The sequence below is a fragment of the Condylura cristata genome, unplaced genomic scaffold, assembly GCF_000260355.1.
Source record: "Condylura cristata isolate star-nosed mole 26May11 unplaced genomic scaffold, ConCri1.0 scaffold00033, whole genome shotgun sequence".
NCBI classification, from domain to species: Eukaryota; Metazoa; Chordata; class Mammalia; order Eulipotyphla; family Talpidae; genus Condylura; species Condylura cristata.
In genome coordinates, this window is record NW_004567134.1 from 13,699,830 (window position 1) to 13,723,740 (window position 23,911).

Here is a 23,911-nt window from a genome sequence, read left to right on the forward strand (position 1 = left end):
GTGTCCCGGAGAACGAGCCTGGTGTTCACAGCAGCTCTCCGACACACATTGCTCGGCAGCAAGTCCGAACCCGAAACCAGATACAGGAGGCAGCTGCTGACGCCGACAGCCAGGCACTGTTGCAGGCGCAGAGGGTACAGGTGTGAACTTACATCATTCCTGCCTGACACTGCGGTGGGCGGGGAGCGACGCAGGGAAGACGCACGGACCCAGGAAAGTCAAGCGACGGCGACTGACACTGGACAGTAAGCAGGTGGCTGGCACTAGCGCCGAGGAGGCTGCAGGGTCAGCACGGCCTCCTGAGAGGGGAACACCTGAGCAAAGACCTCAAGGACTAGAAGGAGCGAGTTATGCAAAGATCCGAGGGACTGACATTCCAGACAGAGAAAGGCCCGGAGGCAGGAGTAAGCTTGGCAGATTCCAGAGTGTGTGGCTGGCTGGCTGATGGAGTCCAGTGGTCCTGAGAACCCCGTCCGCTGGGTCCCATGTCAGGCATGGCAAACCCTTCTGAGCCCGTCGGCCCACTGTGGAAGACCTGCAGGAACAGGTCCCGGTACCGGCCCTGAGTGAAGTCCCTTGGCTCCCGCGGCAGGCCCTTCCGCCCGGCGGGTGAGGACCCACATCTGCGCCTGGGTCCGGCAGGAGTCAAGGGAGCAGTGGGGCCAGGCAGGGCCTGGCTCCTCGGGCCCTCGACATGCCACCCTGACCACGCTATCCGGTCAAATATGCAAGTGGCCCTCGGGCGGTGGAGAGCATAGCTGGGCGAGCTTATCTGGGCCCTGCCCACTGCCAGGGGCCGGGTCCCTGGTGCCCCTGACTTGCAGATCTTCCTGTGGCCAGGGCACAGTGGGAACCAGCTCCCAAGAGCACCCAGACCAGACGGGGCAGGGCAGGAAGGGACAAGACCGGCACCCTCCGTGAGCAAGGGGCTGGGCAGGGACTGGGAGGTGACTTCTCGCTCAGGTGGAATTCCATCCCCCTGAGCTCACCTCCCTCGGAGCAAGCAGCACATTCCAGTGGGGGCCAGCCCCCTCCCAGCTGGGCCCCCGGCCCCGGGGCTGCCTCTTGGGCTCAGTCACCACGGTCCCAGGAGCTCCGCGCCTCTCAGCAGCGAGGCCTCCCACGCCCCCCCGCCAGAGGCCGTGTCCTCACGGAGGCGGGAGGGCGGGCTCCAGAGCTGGCCGCGCAGGGCAGGCCGAGTCAGAGCGCGCTCCTGCTTCCCTGCGTCCCCCTGGGGACGGCGCCCGATGGGGCCACCCCGCTTCTGCCCCCAACCCTGGCGACCAGGTCCCCAGAGCTGTGCCCAGCCCCCGGCTTACTCACTGGGCTGCGCCTGCCACACGCCAGGGCCTCTGTCTCCACCTCCCACCAGTAGCCGCCAAGATCGCTCCAGAACTAAGATCCGGGCACCCAGTGGCCCTGGGCATCTCCACCTGCTGCCCACGGGGTCTCCCAGGCACCTCTCCTCAGCTGGGCCTCCCCCTGCCCCGGGCCCAGTGAGTGGCAGCACCACCCCCCCGCCCAGATGCAAACCAAGGCAGGCCCAACCTCGCCTCCTTCCGAAGCAGCTGCGCCCCTCACGGCCACCCTGGATGGGCGCCCGCTGCCACCCTGCCTTCTGCACTCCATGGAGGGAGCCAGGGAGCTGCCCACCACAGGCCCCCACCAAGGCACCGTCAGGAACATGGCAGAGGGAACGGTCCTGGCATCCAGGGCCTCACGGCTCACTGGCCCTCTCTCCAGACACGCGGAGCCCTGCCCACCATGACTCTTTAGGACGTCAGGTTTTTTGCACGCTGGGCCCCCTCCTGCCCACCTGGAGGGCCCTAGGCAAACTTCAGCCCCGCCGCGCCACCCCTAGAGGCCCGCAGACGTCGGGAGTGGGCCGCTCCCTGGCTGACTCCTTCCTGCACCTCTGTGCCTGACTCTGCAGTGCTGTCAGAAAAGACTGCACTCCGGGATCACAATTCTTGCCCCCCTCGGCAGCCTCTGCCCCGCCTGAGCGCTGCGAAAGCACCGGTGGCGGTGAGTCGGCCTCCCGGCTGCTCAGAAGGCTGGAGAGGCCACACCACACCGCGGGCACCCTGCCACCCAGAGACTCCAGCCCGAGGCTTCCCTCCCACTCGCACCCCCTTCCTGAGGCTAAGGTTCCATAATCCCCACTCGAATAGCCTGTGATTTCCACTCAAAAATACCGTGACCCTCACCCTCCAGCAGGGACTGGCACTCTGCAGCCACGTCCCAGACGTCTGCTTGCAGCCTCACTCTCCCCTCTCACCGACCCTTCTGGCTGGAGCCTGCATGAGGCAGGGAGGGGCAGGGGAAAGCCCCCCACCTCCCAGCCCCCGGGCCCAATCTGCAGGTGAGTGCCTGGCTGCGCCTGGGCTGGGGCCCAAACCGGAGGCTGTCAGGCCCCCCAGGTGCCAGGTGAGTTGGAGGGCTCCCGACAGCCCCAGGAGCAGCCCAGGGCACAGGCCCCGGGTGTCCCTCTTGGGGTCTGCCGCCACCTCTGCCCCTCGAGCGCACACCCCACCTGATTTCCCTGCCCCCTCCTTTACGCTCCAGCCAGCTGCCAACAAGCCCCAGAGCCCGCGGTCAGGTTGAGTCTTGTCTCCTCGCGCAGGAGCGAGGGAGCCAGTGATAAACACATCTGCGATCCTTTCCAAGAGCTCAGCCAGGAGTGGCTGCGGGCTGGGCCCTTGCCTTTCGCCTGTCGGCTCCCAGCCCGTCGTGGGGGCGGCTCTGGGGTGGGCCGCACGCCTCCGACCAGGCGGCGTACGCAGGTCACAGAGGCCCCCGTGGGCCCACGGGCCCTGACCCCGGCTGGGACGTGGAGAGCCTCCCAAGAAGGACGTCGCGGTCCCATTTGACAGATGGGGGAACTGAGGCCCTGAGCAGGCTGGGGCCCATCAGTGACATACACTGACCCTCACTCACCCTCAGCTAGGTACAGTCCCCCTGACATGGCACCTTCTGGGCCTTGGGAACGCCGCCGCGTGCCGTTTGGGGCGTGCGGGTCTGGCCCCCGAGGCGAGGCTGGAAGGCCCCCTTCCTTCTATTCTCTGGCCCAGAGGCCAGCCGGGCCCCTCTCTGGGCCTGCTTCCACCTCTGTCACACAGGTGGTTGGTCAGGCTTTTCACTGTGTACAGTGGTCTTGACTTGAAAACAGGATCTGGTTAAAGTGCTTTCCAGGAAGCGCCTTCAAGGGGCCGCCCTGACCAGAGCGGCCTTGGGCAAGCAGGGAGCCTCTCTCCCACTGGGCTCCCTGGGCTGGGAGAGTCACTGGTGGCAAGTCATCGGGGCAGACCCAGCCTGCACTCTGCCAGACCCCATTCCTGCCCCACTAAGGCCCCTGCCTTGCTGGGACCAGCTGCTGTCCTTCTGTCCATCCTGCTCCAGAGCCAGCAGTGGCCATCAGGGTTCACTCCTTGATATGCAGAGACTCTGGATGCCAGACTCTGGGCGTGGCCGTGGGTGGCACACAGGGCTTCTGCCCTCCCAGGCAGGAGAGGAGGGGAGAAGGCCCTGGACACAGCGCTACCCAAGAAAAGGTGATGAAGAAGCACAAGGAAGCGTCTCTGAGGAGAGGACATCTGAGCTGAAGCCTGAACAGGAAAGAGAAGGCAGCCGTGGGAAGATCTGGGGCAGCGGGCTCTCCTGCCGGGCCTGGTGCGGCCCCTGCAGGCATCTCCGCTGCTGTCCCCTGGGGGGCCCACAGACCAGTCGGTCTGAATGGCCTCAGCCCCCTGGCTCCGGGCCTCTGGCCCCGCTCCTCACACCAGGCGGCTGGGCTGCCTTTCACCCGTCCTCTGCAGTGAGCCCTCCCTCCGCGAAGCCTGCTGAGGCTGGCCGGAGGGCCCACAGCCCCAGGTCTGCGTCCCCCTGGAGCTGCCTGGACTCATCAGCCCCTCCCCGCTGGACAGACGCTGCCCCCCAGACTAGATCGCTTACCTTGCATTCTTACAGTGCCCCAACCATACAGTTGGTGGCCATACAGCAGGAAACTGAGGCTGGAGGCTCCCTGCAGGGGTTGAGAGCCACGGGCAGGGGCAGCCTGTGACCCATGGCCTCTGCCCTCAGGAGGGGTCTGACGCAGAGACAGGAGGAATGACGGCAGGGAAGCCAGGAGGGCGCTGGCCCCAGGCACATGCTCCCAGCCACAGGACTGGACAGGCAGGGCCTTGCCTCTCACCCCAGGACACGCTCCTGGGGCAGGCCAGGTGAGCGGCCCTGCCTCTGCCTGTGTGACTCACTGGCGGCCCGGAAGGCTCTGCTCCAGGATGTGGAGGAGGCTGGAGAGGAGGCAGGAGGCGGGGAGCCCCACAAAGCTGGACCCCTCCATCTGCCTGCACTGAGGGGGCCTCGCTCCCCTCCGCGGTGTGCAGCCACCCCAACACCACTCACCAGCCAGCCGCCCCCCCGGTGACCGTGTCTGCCTGCCCGGTAGCCGTCCCGCCGTGTGGAGGGCCAGCTGCGTGCCAGGCCCTGGGGTGCCTTCGCTCCTGCCTCGTCTTTCCCTCCTGACCCCGGCGCTGAGTACAGTCTGCCAACTCCGCTTCCTTCCTGGGACGGGGTGAGTGACAGCCTGGATCGGAACCAGGCAGCCCGCGGCAGCTGAGCGCAGGAGCCTGTGGGGTGCAGAGACGCCAGCTCGCTGGCAGAGGCGGGCGCTGGGCCGGCGTCTGGCTCCGCCTCTCGCCGGCCGCTCTGCGCGCCCATGTCCTCGCCTGTCCCGCGGGGCTGTGCGGCCCGTGAGGGGGCCGTGAGCACAGTGGTCAAGGCCGGAGGGCTGCCGGCTGCCGACATTTGGGCAGGGAGGGACCCGTGCGCCCAGCCGATCACCCACACCCAGAGGCGCCCGCACGTCCGTGACACGAAGGCCTCTGACCTCCCGCCGGGCGCCAGAGCCCCTCAGTGCCCTCTGATGCCCCAGGCGCCGGCCGCTGGGTGGGCTGGGGGCACCTTCCCAGGGCCCACTCCCAGCCTTGGGCTGCAGGCCGGGGTCAGGCAGCACTCATTCGGGTGGCCTCGCGCCTGGGCCAGCGCCTCTGCTTAAGTCCTTCCGGGATGGGCAGTCGCTCTCGCTCTCCTGGCAGCGTGTGTCCCTGTGGCGTGGCCGGCCCTGTGCTGACGGGCCTGCTTCTGGGATCAGCACCCGACCCCCGGCCCTCACCCTGTTCTCTGGACCTGCAGAGCCATCTGCTCCCTACGACAGCCAAAGCCTCCTGGAATGGGGGAGCCAGACCCTCCCTGTCCCAGCCGCCTCCACAGAGACATCCTGGGGGCGTCCCTGACTTTCTGAACTGCGCCCAGAATCCGGGAGGAGCTAAGGAGGCAGTGAAAGGGGGTGCTGTCGCCTCCTGCACTCTGAGCTCCGGATCCCGGGCCGGTGACTGCGGACATGTGGGCCGCGCTGGCGGCCTTCCCACGAGGTCGACCCCCTGAGTCCACCGCAGCGTCTCCCCACACCGGTCTCCCGGCTGACTCTGGGGGCTCCAGGAGTCCACACCCCTCGCTCGCCCCGGCCGTGGACAGAGCCTGGTGTCTCCGTCTCGCGCGCTGGCCGACAGCAGTGCGACCAGAGCCGGGCAGGGCAAGGCGACAGGAGAGCCCCTGGCTGGCCCCTGCACGCCAGCGCCCACCGTCCGGCGAGCCAGTGGGCGGTGCCACCGCCGGAGCCCGGCGCCTCCCTGGCTGCCTACCTTGCGGCCCGCCTCGTTATTGTGTAAGTTCATGAGAGTGCGGGCATTCTGCTTGATCTCCCGGGCATCCACAAAGACCTTGGCGAAGCCGATGCCGTAGCGGATGTCGGCAGAGCAGCCACCCCACTTCCAGCCCTCGTCCCGGTGGTACTGGCCTTGCTTCTCCTTGTCACAGCCGCAGTCGCCCAGGCTGCCCTGGGTGCAGGCAGCCGTGATGGCGTGGGCCACGCCCGCAGCAATGATGGCGTACGTGAAGGCCGCCTCCCGGCTCCCTGCGGGGAGGAGAGCAGAGACGAGAGGGGTCAGGCCCGGGGCGCCTTCCCGAAGCGAGGCCGAGCTCACAGCGCCCATCCCTGCCTGCCGTGGGGTGCCGCCGCCTGAGCGCCCCACGGCACGCCCGGCGTTCCTCCCGTGGGGGAGTCAGCTGGGCAGGGGAAAGCCGGATGGGGGGCCCCTCTGTTGCCACGCCCAGCGCCGGAGGGGCCTGCACCTGCACAGGGCCCACGGCATTTCCTGAAGCCCGGCCGTGGGCACAGTCCCCAAGCCAGAGCTGGGGCCCCAATCCCAGGGACCTGCAGCCGGCCACGCCTCCCTGTGTCTCGGCCTCCTCGTCCCTGCGTGGGGCGCAGCAGGAACACCGGGGGTCTGTCCTCTGAAGCTCTTTGCAGCTCCAAACCCAACTTGGGGCAGCTGCCGGACACCGAGCTCTTGCTGCCCAGCTGTTACCGCTGGGCGTCGCCTGCTATTTTAGGGGTCCACCTCTACCCCTCTGTAGCCCCCTCACTGCACTCTGAGCATTTCCAGAGAAGGGGAGACCTGAGGTATATGTGTCCTCCCTCTGACCTGGAAGGCAGGGGCAGGAGACAGGAGGGGAGACAGTCTGTGCCCAGGGGCAGGGGAGAGACGCGGAGATGGTCCATGCCCAGGGGCGGGGTAGCGGTAGGGAGACGGTCCATGCCAGGGGGCAGGGGCAGGGCAGCATCAAGAAGGTTTGATGGGGAGCTCAGAGGCGCTGAGGCACGGCTATCCCACAGGTCTTCCCAGATGTTGGCACTGGTCTCGCTGGGAGGCTGGGAACCATCCAAAGGGATCTGCAGGGGCCCTGCAGGATGGTTCTGGGGCTTTTAGCGGCAGTGGGAGGGCACTGGGTCGCTGGCGTCTGGAGTGCTGCCACCAGCCCTTGAGCTTCTCTGGGCCTCAAACTGGAGTTGAGAGCAGAGTCCTGTGCAGGCTGAGAACGAGCCAAGCGCCCTGTGGGGAGCCCTGTGGTGCCAACCGCACGAGCTCAAAGCAGGGCGGCTCTCAGAGCCGGGGGGTGGGGTTTCTCCAGCACCCTGGAGGAAGAGGTCCCCGAGTCCAGGCCAGGTATGGAGTAGGGGTCTCCACTTATCTTCATTTACAGATGAAGATCTTGAGGCCGGGAGAAAGGCCTGGCTCGCCCAGGCCACCCAAGCAGTGGGCAATAGAGCTGAGCTGTAGACGTGACCTCTGGACTCCCCCTGCAGCCCAGAACTGTCCCCGGGGGGGACCACCACGTGCATGGGGCAGCACGCACAAGCCCAGCAGCGGAAAGGAAACCGTGTGCCCTCTATTAGACCAAGAATGGGGTATGCAAATGGCGGAAGATGCCCAGGCATCTGGCCAGTCATCTGGGACTCGCCCTTCTGGAAGGCTCCTCCCTGGGCGGAGGGCGGGGTGGGGAGGGCCGCCAAGCCAGTGCCTACCCAGTGGTCATGTTTTGCGCAGCAGCTCTACCACCCAGGAGAGGACGGAGCCCAGGCCCTGGGGCTCTCCGGGCCCTGAGCAGTGCAGGGCGGTGCAGACGGGAGGGTCAGACCCGCGACACCACACAACAGCAGGACCATGGCTTCTGTCTTGAGCCGTGACACCAAACTACCCCCCCCACACACCCACCCCCGAGGCGGGAGAGAGCAGCTGCGGGACGTGCCAGGGGAAACTCGCCACTTGAGTTTTCTGCTCAGCTCTCCTGACATTTCAGACTCATTTGTTTATTGTGTGTTCCGAACACCACACCTACCACCCCCACTGGCCTCGGAGCATAGTTTCCTAGAAAGCAAACACTGTCCTGCTCCCGCGGTGTCCAGGGCCTGCACACACTAGGTGCACCATAAACACCTGCCAAAAAGTAACTGAGCGGATGAAGGAAAGTTCCAAGCAGTGGCCGGCAGCCACGTGCCCTTGGGGGACTACGGGGCTTGCCAGGCTCCTCGCTGGGTGCTGTGGAAAGGCTGCCCAGGTCTTCCTCGGACACGCTCACCTGAGCTGCAGGTGGGCTCCAGCAGGCAGGTGCGGGCCTGACACAGGGTGTCAGCAGAGTGGGCCAGAGGCGTGGGGCCTGGTGCTTCGCTTCTGGGGGGTGTGTTTGGGGGGAGAAGGCCGCACTCGTGGGCGCCTGCCCCACGCTCGGCTGTCAGCATGGTGTTGCACAACAGCCTTACGGACAGACACCATTCGGTACATTTTAAGGATGAGGAAACTGAGGCTCTGAGGGGTAAAGTGATTCACTGAGGCCATCCGCCCGGTTACCAGTCGGAGCTGGAATAGCGGGCCCAAGCTGGCCGTGTCGCTCCCCAGCCCCACCCAACCCCCTTGCCTGGGTCCTCGCTGCACCTCACAGGTCATGGCTGAGAGAGGCTCCTACGGCACCTACCACGTCAGAATGCCTCGAGGTGCCATGCAGTGGTTATCAACTACAACCTAACCATGAACCCGTGAAAGACCCACTGGAAGCAGATGAGCTGTCTTGCCAGGCTGAGGACAGGGCTGATGGCAGGACGAAGGCAGAGAGAGGGGCTGGAGACTTAAAACCTTTCTCGGGGCGAGAGGCATGTTAGCAGCCGCCCACCCAGTCTAGGACGACTCCTAAACAGCAGCGGGGAAACCGACGCGGAGGGGCCACTTGCTCAGACACGGCCAGGACGCCAAGTCCACCATTCCCGAAGAGCCCCTGGACCCTGACCATGCCCAGAGCTTCCAGAAGGGCCCGTCTCTCCGCCTGAGAGAGCCCCTCCAGCCGTGCGATTTCCTGGATGCCATCTCACTTGCCTCGGAGGTCTCTGCAAGGGGCCCCGAGGTCTGTGTAGGAGACGGTACGCTCCACGGCACACAGCTCTGAGCAAGCAGAGCGTGCACCTTGCCAGGCCCTGTTCTCCGGGCCCGGTGAAGATCAACTCACTCGTTCCTGGCACCAAGCCTGCAGCGGAGGTGGTCATTCGCTTCATTTCGCAGATGTGGAAACCGAGGCCCAGAGAGGTGATGAAACCTGCCACTGATTCCAACAAACCCTGTCAGCCGGCTTCCGGGAGACTCCTGAGTCCTCTCCTGCCTTGGGGCCACGATCCCCTGGCCCAGACACACTCCTGGCTCTCCCACGTGGGGCTGGAGGACAGCGGGCACTGGGCGTGCCCAGCGCTGACCCGTGCTTTCCAGGAACAGCCCGCCTGCTCTCTGCCCTGGCCATCCCCGCGCTCTTCTGCCACAGCAAAGGAGGAAACTCCCCCGACCCCTGCCTCCCCTTGGCTCTCCTGACCAAGGCTTGTGCCCTGCTCCTTGACTGAACGGTGTTTCCTAAGCATCCGCTGCGAGCCAGGCGCCGAGCTGGGGGAGGCGCAGCCCGACAAGGCCTTGTCTCCACGGGAGGAGGGCAGGTACTGCATCACGTCACTCATGGCAGCGGAGGGCTGGGACAGAACAGGCAGTGACGAGAACAGGAGCGTCTGGGGCGGTGGCCTTGTGTCACAGGGCAGGGAGAGGGACACCCTTGAAACCTCACACCCGCCTGCTCGAAATAGGCACTGCCACTCAGCACAAAACATAAAGGCCTTTCATGGAAAAGGTCTTTAATACAACCAGCGTGCAATAGAGAAAAGACAGAGAATATAGTTTCTAAATCAGAAACCCAGCGTGGCCCATCCCCTCATGGGTAAAGGCCCACTCAAAGGGGACAGGCCCAGAGCAAGGCCAGAAAGGCCACCACAAGCCTGAAGCATCTTCCAGAGGGACACAGAAAAGGGTCAGACATGGTCAGACAAGTCTGGGAAGAAAAGAGCAACATCAAAATCAAAGTCAAGATAAACGCTGCCACAGTCAACCTCCCCACGAGTCTCACCAACGTCTGTATCACCCAGGCCAGGGCCAAGAAGCAAGAGAAGGCTTCACATGTCTCTGCTCCACGTGGCTCCCCAGGCCTCCTCTGGGCTCCCCATCCTGCTTCCATCCTCTCCAGGCTCCTCTCCAGATTCTTCACCCTGCTCAGCTCCACCCTCCTCCTGGTGGGCAGGGAACCTGGAACTTCCCCTTTTCCTGGGGACCCCCAGCTACACTTTGATGGAGGAGGAACTAGCCATGAGGCTGACTTGCCGGGAGAGAGGGCTTTAGGCAGAGGGACAACATGTCCATGGCCTGGTAATGGTGGGGCTGGTGGAGGAATTAATGTCAGGGGTCCGGGGCAACTGCGGTCCTACTGGAATTAGCGTCACAGCCGTAAGCCCCAAGTCGCTCATGGAGCTGAGCCACTGCCCCAAGGTCACCACTGACTCAGCGGGGTGATCAGAAGCCCTGGTCTCCTGGCTGCCCTCACCCCTTCACCTTGTCCTTAACTCGAAAACCACCACGTCTCCAGGTAAATTTTCCAGTCAGAGGCCAGGTGGCCCCAGCTCAGAGCTCAGAGGAAAGGGAGTTGTCTCGTCTGCCTCCTCTGCTCCTTGTCCAGGTGAGGGACCTTGAACCAGCGCTCCCAGCGTCTCAGCGCCCCCATCTGTGAGATGGGACCCACCTGGAGCACGCCGCCAAGTTACCATGAAGACGAAGCGCAGCCTCTGCGTGAGGCGCCAAAGCCCTAACGGGGTGCCCTAGAGAATGGCGTTATCACCGAGATGAAAATGGGGCGCAACTGACGCCCTGCCAGCCTTCCCGCTCCATAATGGCCCGGGAGGGTAGAGAGGAAATAAACTGATGTGCAAGCTGCCCAAAAGATTCCATTCCACCGCCCCGTGCGGCCCAGTGAATGGCTCGCACCGGGATGTTATCTGGGTGTATTTACGGTATCTTACTGGGAACCACAAAGTGCATTGTTTTTTTTTTTTTTTTTTCTTTTGCTATTTAAAGCCAATGGGTCAGAGAGTGAGCAATCTGTCGTGACACTAGCTGAAATATATGATGATTTGGAAAATATACGCATGGAAAAGGGTTGCTTTTGCCAGCCCTGTGACACAGTGGCTCACTGCCCTTCCGGGTTGCTAATGTCACAGCCGGCTGCTCCCATCCAGAGGCATGAGGGAGACCCTGGAAATCAAACGGGAGAATAGAACAGAGTGCAGGGAGGAAGTCTCTGGCTGAGTCTCGCTAAGGCAGCAGGCCCACAGGGAAGGCAGTGGGGGAGGGGCGAGGCAGACCCCCGTGCCTGCCCGTTTCTCCTGCCCCAATTACACGCAAGGGTCTCTCCTTCCAGCAGATGGGCAGGGCACCACTGACCTCCTGGCCAGGGTCTCCATCTGCCTCTCCCACCTGCAGGCCTCTGCACGAGCTCCCTCAGGCTGCAGACGCCCCTGCTCCCACCTGTCTGGTGAGAGGCAGGCCCCCCGTGGCTGATAAGCCTGGTTCACATCCTGGCTCTACTTCCCAGTGGCAGGATCTCAAGTAAATTAACTGCCCACTCCAGGTCTCAGTTTCCCGTTTCTATAATGGGAATAAAAAAAATAGCTGCATAAATAAAGCTTTTAAAAAAAAAAAAAGCTGCCCCTTGGCGTTGTGAGGAGGATTCCACAGACCCAGAGCACGGGCCACGCCGGGTCCATGCCTGGTGAGGACGCCATAAGCAGCAGTTCCTGCTCGAGGCAGTACTTTCCCTAAATCCTTCAAGACACAGCTGCCGAGTCCCCTCTCAGACTGGCCTTCCTGAGAGCCCCTCTCGCCCGCGGCCCGGCCCCCCAGCCATCCTCATTTTGTGCCTAACTGAAGTATCCGCCTCTCCCACTTGGTCACAGGGCCCTGGATTATTTATCAGAAACTCCCAACACTGAATGAATGAGGATGTGTGTGAAAGCGTGTGAGAGTGTGTGTGTAGCTGTCGACCATATGAAAGCTGGAAAGGGAACATTATAACAAAAGGCTCATCTCAAAGAATAGTGGCAGGAGAGCTAAAGCCCAGGATGAACTGAGGCTTGCAAAAAAAATGCAAACGAGACAAAAAGCCCAGTGTTAGCTGCGTTCTAAGCAAGAATGGGGAAAGAATAGGTCTTTTGCTCAGGCAAGATGGCGTGTTCTAAAGAAACGGCAGCGAGAAAGCGGAGCCGGCCCGCCCCTTGCTTCTGTCTCTCCCTGGAAAGGTCTTCAGACGCGGCCTCCGAGCAGTCACCAGCTCACTAGGCAGGGGCGTCACTCCCACCGCCCTGGTGACAGGCCCAGCCAGTCCTGCAAGGTGCCCACATCCCGGCGGGAGACCCAGGCCCAGCCCCTCCCTCCGGCCAGGGCAGCTGCTAGAGGGAGAAGAAAAGTGGGCGCGAGCAGGAGCCTAGGAACGCAGCAAAGAACAGCCTGTGGGCCGAGGAGGGTGGGCCCAGGGCCTGGCTCCCAGGTCATCTGTGCCCATCCCTGGAAAAATTCCGATCAGGGAGTATCAAACAGGAGGTCGTGAGTATTTGGAAAAGAATGTAGCCCTCCCCTGCAGCACTCGGAGGGAAATCACCATTTCTCTGTTGACGGTAATGCTGGAGGCACAGCAACTTTCTGTACGGGCCGAGTTTGGTTCTCGTCCCATACCCTGTCTGTCCCTCGACTCGGGAGAGAAGAGCCCCTGGCATCTCCCGTCCCAGGACAACACCGTCGCCCGGCTCCCAGCCTCTCTCTCCAGTCTCCCACCCGCACCCTGGAGACCAGGCGTGCACACTCTCGCTCCCAGCTGAGCCCCACCTGCAGGGCTCCCCAGCTGCTCTCCCCCTGCCACCCCCTCCCCTCCCGGGGCCAGCCCACTTCAGGTGCCCCCAGCGGGCACGGGCCTGGCCAGTCTGCCTGCTCCTTGTCCTCCAGATCCCACATTTCAGCCCCAACTTCACCGCGGTCTCCAGCCGACAGGGAGCCCTGAGCTGATCTCTCTGTATCTCATCAGTGATGAGAACCACATAGAAGATTCTAGCAAACATCTATAGGATGGATAAATGAATAAACGGGGGGAATGGAGAGGTGAGGTGTGTGATCCTGGGAGCATTTAGCTTACACGGGATGCCACCAAATGCAGCCACAGGAAACTAATGAAAATACTGTATTTTGGGGACTGTAAACTGGTACAGCACAACAGAAGATGGAGGTTGAGGTTCCTCAAAGTTGAAAGCAGAATTAGCAAATGATCCACTGGTTCTACTTCTGAGTATTTATATGAAGGGAAAAAAGCTCATTGTCTTGTTCTCATGCTCACAGCAGCCTTACTCACAAAAGCCAAGACAGGAGAACGGCCTGAGTATCCACGGGCAGGTGAGTGAGTCAAGAAATGAGGTCTGCACAGCCCTGCTGCAGTCAAGGACGGGCCGCACACGTCCAGGTGGATGAAAGGGCTCTGGGTGCGGCAGACTCCAATGGCCAGGTCTGTGTAAATGATTATACATTCTATGATGCAATCACTCGCGACGCAGTTCTCAGAACGTATCCCCCTGGCAAGCGATGCGTGACCGCAGATATGTAATGGAATGTTAATCAGCCAGAAAAAAGAAGGGAAGGTTGCCACTGTGGCACGGCCTCCTGGAGGCCACCTGGGCGGAGGCCTGCACGCGTCGGGGGGCAGAGGGGGGACAGGCACCACCAGCACACAGCAGCTCCAGCAGGAGCCTGGGAGAAGGGTCCCCACATCCACTGAGTCCCCTGCTGAGAGACAGATGATAACCACCACAGCCACCACGCAGCGATGCTCGGCGTGAGCCAGGCCGGTCGCAGGTGCCTTGTGGGAGACGAATCCCGACCTCCCACTGTCCTCATTCCCGTTTGGTCACGGGCCAAAGCTGGCCCGGGGGGAAGCCAGGAAAAGAAGCCAGCAGGTGGCTTCAGGCCTGTATCAGCACCCAGCGCAGCACACGCGAGCAGACAGAGAACACGGCCCAGAGCAGTGAAGTAACCAGGAAGACACACCAGCTCCCTGGACAGGTTGACAAGATGGAGGTCTGAACCCCCCACATGGACGTGTGAGAAGCCGGTAGACTAGGGTGTATTTCATACATAGAGGCAAAACGGTGACCAACAGCTTCTCCCTATTCCTCATGTGTCCCCAATCTACATGCACCAAGAAGAAACTCTAGGTCATGAGCCCCCAATTCCTGGAGCTCGTCTTCAGATAAGATAGCTAATAGGGCCCCCCAGGAGGATGGCGGAGATGTCCTCTGACAGCCCCACCCTGGCAAGGTGGGCTGGGTGGCACTCCCATTCTGCAGGCCAGAAAGGTGATGTGCTTGTGCAGGGTCATCAGCAAGGTGGTGCTGGATGGCCTCACACCCTCAACAAGGCAAGAGTCACAAGTGCACAGCCTCCTTGGGGAGCTCTGACTTGGCGGCCCACCCAAACAGATGGATCTCACCAGCAACAGTAAACCCACTGCCCACCTCAGCCCTGCCTCAAAACAGCCACATGCTAAGCCCCCACCTGGCTCTGAGCCAGCGGTGGAGATGGACACACCTCCTTTTGGGGGCCCCCATAAGACTAAATGGGCCCAGGTATGAGGAAGAGCCATCTGGACCTCAACCCCAAAGACCCTCAATAAAAAGATGATAGCCAAGAGTATGAAGCCCCAAAGGAACCCACTCTCCCCAAGATGCTGCCTGACCCAACCCAGCCCCCAGCACCATCACGTGATATAGCCACAATATTCAAGTAAAGAACACATGGCTCAATAGAGAAAGGGGCAACATGAATAACTCAGGAATAAACATGTTCAGCTGGTAAATATATAGGAAGAGACTTCAGCCACTTTACTTCTTACAGAAACACAATTCAAGAATGACCATGAGATAGCATTTTACACCCGGTGCCTAAGCAAAAACAGACAATCCCAAGTGTTATCAAGGCTGTGGTTCAACATTGCTGGCTGGCAGAATGGCCTTGGCACAGCCACTGTGGAAACCAGGTTGACATCATACCCTACAACCAGAAGTGAGTCCCTCTGTATAGACCCAAGAGAAAAAAATGCAAAGAGGCCATGGTGGTACAGTAAGTGACAGCAAATGCTCAGTGACAAGCCAGGTGGTCCACAACCAAAAGCGCAGGTCCTAGGTTGGGACCAGGAATATATCAACACAGTGATAAGTGAGTTTCACTACTACTGAATGAAAGATGTAAATTCTAAAAAAAGTGCAAAGAGTAGGATGCCTTTTTCTTTGCAAGCCCATTAATTTACTTCTGATGACTATAGCAAGGACAAACAGCAGGTGCAGGGGGTGGGTGTCAATTACTCACCCTTGTTCTAGTTGGGCCAGGTGGTAGAGTCAGAGGGGACTCACTGTCTTATATAAGGAAGGAAAGTCTAGGGGTATGGTGAATGCCCTGTTGGTCCCAAGAACAACACGGGGCCAGGGCAGCAGTTGATAACGCTGCTGTGGTGTCACATACCACACCCACATGAAACCATAGGGTGGGCCCTGATCCAATCGCACTGGTATTCTTCTAGGAAGTGATTAGGACATGGACACACCCAGGAAAAGGCCCTGTGTGGGCACATGAAGAAAGTGGACATCCCCAAAGCCATGGAGAGAGGTCTCAATAGGAACTAAAGCTGCCGACACCTGGATCTTGGACTCCCAGCTTCCGGAACTGTGAAAAAATAACTGTTGTTTGAGTCATCTGACCTGAGCTACTTTGTAAAATCAGCCCAGCAGACCGACAGACTCGCTAACAGTCCCTCTCCCCTGAGAGATGGCCTGGGTGGGGCTCCCAGGCCTGGCCAACAAAAATACTGCTGTCCTTGGTCACTGTGATTAGTTTGGGGTGGACACATGACTAAAAATCAAATCCGTTAGCTGGTCCAATCCAGGCAAACCCTAGAACTTTTGCTGTCAGAGAAAGGCTAAGGTCCTTTGTGGAGGACTTTAATTTGGAGCTTGTAGTGACAGAGCTTCAGGGGCTTTCTAGCTGCCCCAAGGGGAAACTTGGGGTGGACGGAGCCAGGCTACCTTCTGTCCATGCCATACTAAAAGCCAGCACCATGCCTGGCTTCCCATTGCACAGACCTGTAGAAGTCCCTCTTCTCGCTTGAGGCAGTGTGAACTGGGTTTCAGTTTCTAGCTTCCAAGAGAGCCTGGCATCGTACGTGCCCACGGCCTTCTCCTCAGACCTGAGCAATGAGATCTGGGACACTCAAGAGAGGAGACAGAATCATCAAGCTCAGACAGAGCTGGTGACCGAGGGAAGGCTGAGGGCTGGAGCATAAGACTTGAGATCTCAGCATGGGGTGGAGTCCATCAGGGGTCACTGCCCACCTGGGCTTCCTTCCTCTTTCTTCCTCAGTCACCTTTAGCATGTATCAGGGCTGCTCTGAATGAAAGACTGTATTTCCCAGCTTCCCTTGCAGCTATGTGTAGTCACATGACAAAGTTTCTGGCCAATGAGATGTCAGCAGAAGTGTGGGGTGGAGCTTCTGGGAAACTCCTTCAAAGGCAGGTGGTGTGTCCTGCTAGCCAGAGTATGGATGTGGCAGCCAGAGCTCCCTAAAACACACTACTCCTGACCCTCACCACAAAAGGCAGATCATTCCCAGAAAGAGGCCATCCCATGGGAGGGGGGGGCGGGGGGAGAGCACTGATGGAGAACCCAGAAAGTCTACATTTGAGCCTTGCTTCTTGGTGTCCTTGAACAGGTTACCTATTCACACCCGAGGAACCGAGGCTCGAGGGGAAGGCGACTTCTCAGAACGTCAAGGCCCCGTTCTGACCTCCTCTTGCCCTGCTGCCACAGCTACACCCCAAATCCAGCAGGCCAGGTTGAGTCCTTCCCGAGTGGCCTTCAGGTTGTCAGTTGCCCTTTGCCCCAGAAGCTCATTTCCAAAGCAGATCTCACAGCAACCCTCAGACCTGAGACACTGTCACCTCCTGCCTTTCCGGAAGACAGGACCAGAATCCTGACTCTCCACAGTTCCTGCTCTTCCGAGTAGCTTGAGTCACACTTCGAACCCAAAGTCAGATCCTGTGACTCCCTGATTCCCACTCACAGGGAGGAAAGTGCAGCTCTTTGACTTGGCCTGACAGACGTTGCACGGCCCAGCCCCTCTCTGACCTCTGCGCACCTCGCCCTGGTCTCATGAACCCCACTGCACCAGCCTCCTTCTGCTCTCTACCTCAGGGCCTTTGCACTTGCCCTCTCTCAGACCTGCCTCTGGCTCCCTCTCTTTTGAGCCCAAAGGCTTTCTCTGAGGAGACTAAACAGCAGCCTCCAGACATGGAGGCCACTCAGTAAGTAATTGGCAAAAGCATGGAGGCAGTAAATGATATCATGAATGAATGGGTGCTGGACTCACGTTTTAATGAATCTTCTAGAATTTGTATGAGGTTGCCATTTTTGTGAGCCAGAACTCACTGAATCATGGCAGTTTCATTGCAACCACTGGCAGTCATGCCTGCGATCAAATTTTTCCCATTGCTCCCACCACTTAGTAATTGAACTGTTCTAACTGACCCCCACTCCTACTTCTAGCCCCCCGCCCCCAGGCCTGTCAGCCAGTTGCCTCAGCAGTGCTATCCCCTTGGGCTTCTCTCTCTTTGAATACAAAACCTGCTGGCACTGCTTCTCCCCAGGCTTAGGGGTGGTGCCCACAGGCGACAATGGATCCCCCAACTTTACAATTTTGACAAGAGGGGTGCTTGGTCCCCGACCTCCCTAGCCTTCTACTGTGCCCCAGCAGTAAATGTCTGCTGGGCCCATGTGCTGGCTGTCCCGAGATGCAGCTGTGTGGGGGCAGCAACCCTGGGACACCCACCACTCACTTTTGCTGGCCTCAGACAAATCCCTTCTGAGACTTGGTTCTCTCATTACAACATCTCCGCCTTAACATAGTCAGCAGTGCGAAGTCACGCCAGAGGCAGGCCCAGAAGAGGGGTGGGGGCTTTGAGCAAGAGAAGGCAGAGAAGCTGCAGGTGACTTCAGGGAAGCTCACAAGTTGGGGGTCTCAGGGACCTAAACTGAAGCCCCGTGTGGAAGCCGTCGCCCATGAGATGGCCGGTCCCCACCTCTCTCAGGACCTCAGTTCTCCACCTGAAAAGTGAGCCCCGAGGAGTGGAAGCCAAAACCCTCACCACCAAGCTGTGGCAAGGGGGGAGGGCGTGTGGTAGATGGCTCAGGAGGAGCCGCTGGGCCTGCCTGAGTCCCCCTAACCCGGGACCCCGCTCTCCTCCGTGTGAGCAGGGCTTGTGAGTAAGGGGTACAGACATGGTGATGTAACCAGCCCCGCTGCAGGGTTGAGGTGGTGCTGTTCGTCCTGCCCAGAAAGCCGGGTGCAGGGGGCAGGGGACCCAACCTGCATGGAGCTGGCCCTCCGCTGGATTAGCAGACTGAGACAGGACTCAGGGCTGGGGTGGGAGGCAGCTTCGGGGTGAGCGGGGACTTCAGCTTCAGCGGGGCTACAGAGGGAGGATGCTGGGCACAGGAACAGGGGCTTGGGGTACAGAGCCCTGGAACACTGGGCCAAGCAGGCAGAGTCGGCCGCGGGGAGGCCCTGCCGGCGTGAAGTCCCGGGGCAATGCTGCGGGTTTCTGTTTCCAGAGAGCAGCCCGGCAGGCTGACCGGGCAGGCAGGAAGGGCACCAACGGGGTGGACTGGAGTGTGTATCTTCAACACCCGCTGCCTTGCCGGTGTTGGGGCTGAGCAAGACAAAGAACTCAGGGGCACCCTTTCAGCAGCTGAGTAGGCTGGGCCCCCCTCTCCAGACCCGAGGTTGGCCTGACGTTCGGGGACGTTCACAGCTCAGGGGCTTGCAGGCTCTGCACATCCGTCTCCACAGCCCAGGCCAGACGCACATGAGCAAGAAGACACACGCACGCCTTCCCCACCCAGCAGAGCCTCCCAGAGCCCCCCCCCACGCGGTCCCCACCCCAGGTTTCTCAAGATTGCTTTGGCCTGACACTCTGTGCGCGCATACGTACGTCAGCAAACTGGGGTCTCAAAGTCAGAAGCCCGAGCAGCAAGGGGCCCCACGGGGGGCTGGGCAGTAACAGGGAGCAGTGGGGACTCTGGCAGTGATGGGCTGCCACGCTCCAGCCGAAAGAAGCCACATTCTCAGCCTCACAGCTCTACAGCCAGGTGGGCACGTGCAACCCCCTGGCAAAGTGGCCGGTTTTTCAAAAGAAGCCCGAAATTTGTATTTTTAGGCGGAACAGACCATTTTAACATCAGGGCTTCCACTGAACAGTGACAGCGGCACCACATCAGCCAGTGCTGGGGACTGGCTTTCCGCTCGGCCACACGGCGGCGGGGGTGTGGCCCCCACGCCTCGGCCAAGACCTGGCTCAGGGGTGCTGCAGCGCCTTCACGGGGCCGTGGGCGGAGCAGGTGAGGGTCCCGGGGGTTCTGGGAGTAAGGGCTCGCAGGGCAGGCCCAACTGCACGGGAGTCCAGGGAGCACATACCCACTTTGAGCTCCTTCCCGAAGACGGTGCGCTCCCCCAGCGCCGAGCAGTTCCAGCGGCCATTGCGGAACTGAAACTGACACTCGTCGAGGCCCATTTGTGAGCCTTCTCCTATGACGATGATGGCGTCGGGCCGGCTCTGGCAGATCGCCCGTTGTCTGGGGGCCAGGCCTGGGATCTTGTTACAGATGATGCTCGCGCCCAGAGCCACCACCGAGGAGAAGCCACTGGAGCAGGGGACACAGAGAGAAGGAGCATTAGGCTAGCCAGGTGGGGGCGAGACCCAGAGGCTCGCCTGGGTGACCAGCCCTGACCACCAGCCCCCCTGACCGCCAGCCCCCCCGAGCACTCCAGGAGGGGCTCTCCCCAACCTTTCTGATGCTGTACCCCAACCCGTGTATTTTCACTTGTAATCCATCACACTTGAGTGATGTGTATCTTTAATACCAGTGAGGCTTGATTTCCTTTGAGAGACAAAGTGCTGTATGCCGGGAGCACGATGTGAGGTGACCGGAGACCATTCCCTTGTATTTATGCGAGGGTTCAACTGAGACGAAGTTTAAAATTATGGGGGATGTCAGTCCTCCATGGTGGCGCAGCAGGTTAAAGCACAACACTAAGAAGCTAAAGCCACTTCAGCATGAGTTCAATCCCCACCCCCGAGGTGACCCACGTGGCCCAGCAGACCTCTCCTGACCCGCCTGCTGCTCCCCTCAGCAGTGGACTTCATCAATCTGCCTGTTCTGTTCCCCGCTCTGTCTCTGGTGAAGCCTCTCACTGCCCCTTCACCTCTGGCCTGCACCCCAGTTCTGTATGCATAAAAATAAATGAGTAAATCTTTAAAAAAAAATTAGGGGGGATGAAACCAGACACGGGGTCAGAATCACCTCTACATCTCTACAGAGGCAAATAGGGCCAGTGGACACACATGTGTTCATTCAAAAAATAAAACTCTTCTTACATGTTATACCTATTTCCTCAGATGTCTGTATGTTTATTTTTTATCAAAAGGGGGCAGAGGGAAACTTTGAAAAGCAACTGTAAACAGACATTCTAGTATTTTCTTCCTGCATGCCAGTGGAGTTTGGGCCAGGGTCCTAGCTTCCTGAGTTAGTCACTGCACAGGTGCACTGCACACCTGTGTGGGCCAGGGGCCATGCTGGAAGAGAGGCAGGCCCTGCCTTCCAGAGGCCTGGAGGGAGACACACACGTGCCGCAAGTGAGGTTTACAGCTGGCCATTCCAGACTCCGGAGCCCGCCATGAGGAAGGCGAGCGAGGATGGTGTGATGGCGACTGGGGTGGGCTTGGGTGAAAGGAGAGAGGGGCCAGATGGTCAAGGAGGGCCTTCCTGAGGGTGTGCAGTGGGACAAGGACCTGAATGGCCAGAGAAGCTGTGGGAAGTGCTGGGGAAGGATATTTTGGGGAGAGGGAACAGAAGAAAGCAAAGTCCTGGGAGGGGAGAAAGCTTGGGATCCATCACCAAGGACAAAAAAGACCCCACAGAAGCCGATGGAACCCGGCTGCTCCAGGGAGGGGGGCTCAGTCTAGGGAGAGATCTGGCTCAGGTCTAGAACCTTCTCAGGTGCGTCAAAGGGTCGTAAAAAGGATACAGATAGATCCCATGCCTCCCTCGCTGTGGGGGGCAGGGCAGCAGCAGGGAGAGCCAGAGCTGGTGATTCAGAGGGGGCGGGGGCAGCCACTTGGGGCAGTCGGGGTAGCTGCAGAGGGCGTGAACCAGACTTGCCACCCTGATGGGCAGGGTGGGAAAGAGGCGCGACTCCTGGGTATCTGGCCTGAGGGCGGGGTCATTTCCTAATATCAAGATAACCCCCAACAGGCTCCAGTGGTAATTCTGACAATGCAGGTAACCCTCCCTTTGCAATCAAGATGACCCATATTCCTTTTGCGAAATCCTTTCAAAACCTTTAAATACAGCAAGAGTATTTTTAGAGGTGACTTCACCCGACACCTCACTTTGCTTAGAATCAGAGCCCCCATTTCTTGAGGGCCAAGGTTAGCCACAGGGGCTACCCAAACATGAGCCCTAAACAGGACAGAAAGCACCGTATCTCATATCATTTCATCTATCTGAGCCCAGGCTCAGGGAGCTGCCAGCAGGAGACGTCCCAGCCAGGATGGGACTCAGCCACTCAGGGCCCCACACAGAGCCCAGGTGTCCGCCACAACCAGAAAGACGAGGAGTGAGGCCCAGAAAGATCAAGCCAGGGTAGAGGTATCCTGGCCACAGGTCAGGAGGAGCCCTGAGTGCCTGGCTGACCACTGAGAAAGTCCTTCGCCTCCTGACTGGGCATACAGCCCCATCTCTGCCCCTCTGTAAAGTAAGAATATGGGTAACGGGTCCCTGCTCTATAGGGCTGCTGGGAGGAATAAATGTTCAAATATGGAGGGTGTTTAGGTGTCAGACACATTAGTTAAGTCCTCAATAATTGTGCAGTCCTCAGTATAGTTATTCTTATTAGAGGGGGTATTTTCTTCCCAATATGTTAGAAGAGGCCAGTTTTCGAGTCACTCAAACTACCCAAATAAAATAAGAACCTAGCAGCCAATCACATCTGGGGAGTTACAAGACCCTTCTGGCTCTTGGTTCGTTGGGCCCATTTTACAGATGGCCATCTCAAGGCCCAGGGAGCACAGGGCCTGCCCCAAACCACCCTGCTGCTCCTCCTCCCGACCTGGCCCTGGCCGGCTCTCGCCTGAGGGTGACCGCGGGAAGGAAGGCCGGCGCCCTCCCGGGCTCCCTCCCTCTGGGGCAGCTGGGCCCCCGGGGGCCAATGAGGTCTCTCGGCGCCGGCAGGCGGTCTGGCAGGCTGGCGGGCAGGGCAGCCAGGGGAGGTTATTTTCTGTTGTTTTCCCTTTCTCTCTTCCCTCCCGGGCCCCTCCGCCCCGTTTCTAATTAAAAAGGAGATAAAGCCGCACGCGGCCAGCGCCAATCAGCCCGACCAGCTTCCTGGATGCTGGATGCGCGCGGGCCGCAGGGCGCGGGCCAAGATGAAGATTAAAGCTGGGGAAAAAGCAAATCCACCCAGACGCGGGCGAATCAATAACACTTAAAATACACCGGCAGGCAGGCAGCGCGCGAGCCCCGCGGCCGCCTCTCCCGCCTGCGGTCGCGTCTGTGCCCGCGGAGGGGGCCAGCGGTTGCCTGGTCCACACTGCGCACCTGCTCGGCCCGCCCGGGCCGGTCAACTTGCGAAACGCTGGTCGTACAGCAGCGGGTGGGGAAAGGGGCGGCGTGGTGGTGACAAAACACAAAGGATCTGCCCACACCCCCCACTGGCCGCGCAGCCGGGCAGTCCCAGGCGCGCACAAGAGGAGCAAGCGGAGCGGTGGCCGGGTTCCTGCTGGGGTGGGGTAGCAGGCTGTGTAAAACCTGGCAAGGTGGCCCTTTATTGCCAGACCCCCTACCGACCCCGGCGGCCCCGCCCCCACGGCCGGCTTGCAGCATTATCTCCCAACTACAAAGGGTGGCTGTGGCTGGTCCTGCAACAGCCGAGGCAGGACGGCAGCCAGCCCCCGCCACCTTGCCAGAGCGCCGGCCCCACCGCCACACAAATGCTGGGGAGAGCAGCTTCAGGTGGCCAGTTTTGGGGTGCGGGGTTCCTGCCTCTCTCAGCCCTGGCTCTGTGCTGGTCTCTCTGGGTATCTCGGGGCAGTCTCTCCCTACCTTTGTGTGTGTGTGTGTGTGTGTGTGTCGGCCGCTGCCACTGTCCCCTCAGACTCCGGGAGTCTGAGGGTCCTTGGAGATCAGGTTGGTGCCGGTTCTGGGCAGCAGTTCGTGTTTTTGCAAGCGAAGGTCCTGCTCTCTGGGTACCTGTTCCCTGCGGCTCGGACCCGCCCTGGAACTGCCCTGTCTCGGGAGTGTCTGTGCCCGCGCCTCTGTGCAGAGTTCCTCTCGGCGGGGCTCCCTGGGAGCGGCTGTGGTCCTGGCCCACAGCTCGGCTCCCCGTTCCTGCTGGACCTGCTGTTTCTGTGCCCAGAGGGCCCCTGGGAGAGGCTGACCCTCGGCACAGCCAGCCCTCTTCAGAGTACCCCAAGCTGGGGCGTCCTTGCCCGCTGTCTCTGTTCTGGGGCTTCCCGACTTAGACGTCCTCGGGATGGCCGGTCCTCCGTCTGAGTCTCTCCAGCTATGCCGCCCCGGAGCGCCCGCCTGCGGGGGGCCATTGTGCGCCCGCGGCTCCCGCACCGCACCCACCCGGTCTCTCTGCGGGCCAAGGAAGTGGGTGGCCCGCGGCCCCTCGCGGCCGGCGCACCCCTCCCCGCGCCCGCCAACTTTGCCGGGACGCGCGTGCAGGGTGCGGCGGCCTTACCCGATCCGTAGGTAGACCATGCCCAGGCTGAGAAAGAGGTGGCCCAGGCAGCGCCGCGCTTTCCGGTTCATAGTCCCCGCTGGCCGCCGGGGCCGCGGGCCGGGCTCCTCTGATCCCGCGGGCCGGCCCCGGCGGGGCAATCAACATAGCCCGCCCGGGAGGCGCGGGCTGAGGAGTCCCGGTGCTGTCCGTCCGTGTGCCCGTCCGCGCCGGGCGCCGGAGCCTCGCCGGGAGCGCGGGAGCCGCGGAGCTGAGGGAGGGAGGAGCGAGC

General features: G+C 60.7%; 1 protein-coding gene across 1 annotated transcript in view; it reads right to left on the reverse strand.

The window, feature by feature from the left end:
- The window catches only part of WNT7A (wingless-type MMTV integration site family, member 7A), a 46,600-nt gene extending 22,711 nt beyond the window's left edge, over positions 1–23,889 (reverse strand). Inside the window, exons 1-3 of the mRNA XM_004692348.2 lie at positions 23,641–23,889; positions 19,312–19,538; positions 5,703–5,974 (exon numbers count right to left, since the gene is read on the reverse strand). Coding sequence (XP_004692405.1) covers positions 5,703–5,974; positions 19,312–19,538; positions 23,641–23,711 — 570 coding nt within the window. The 5' untranslated portion in view covers positions 23,712–23,889. The remainder of the gene's footprint in view (positions 1–5,702; positions 5,975–19,311; positions 19,539–23,640) is intronic.
- Between the last annotated feature and the right edge of the window lie 22 nt (positions 23,890–23,911).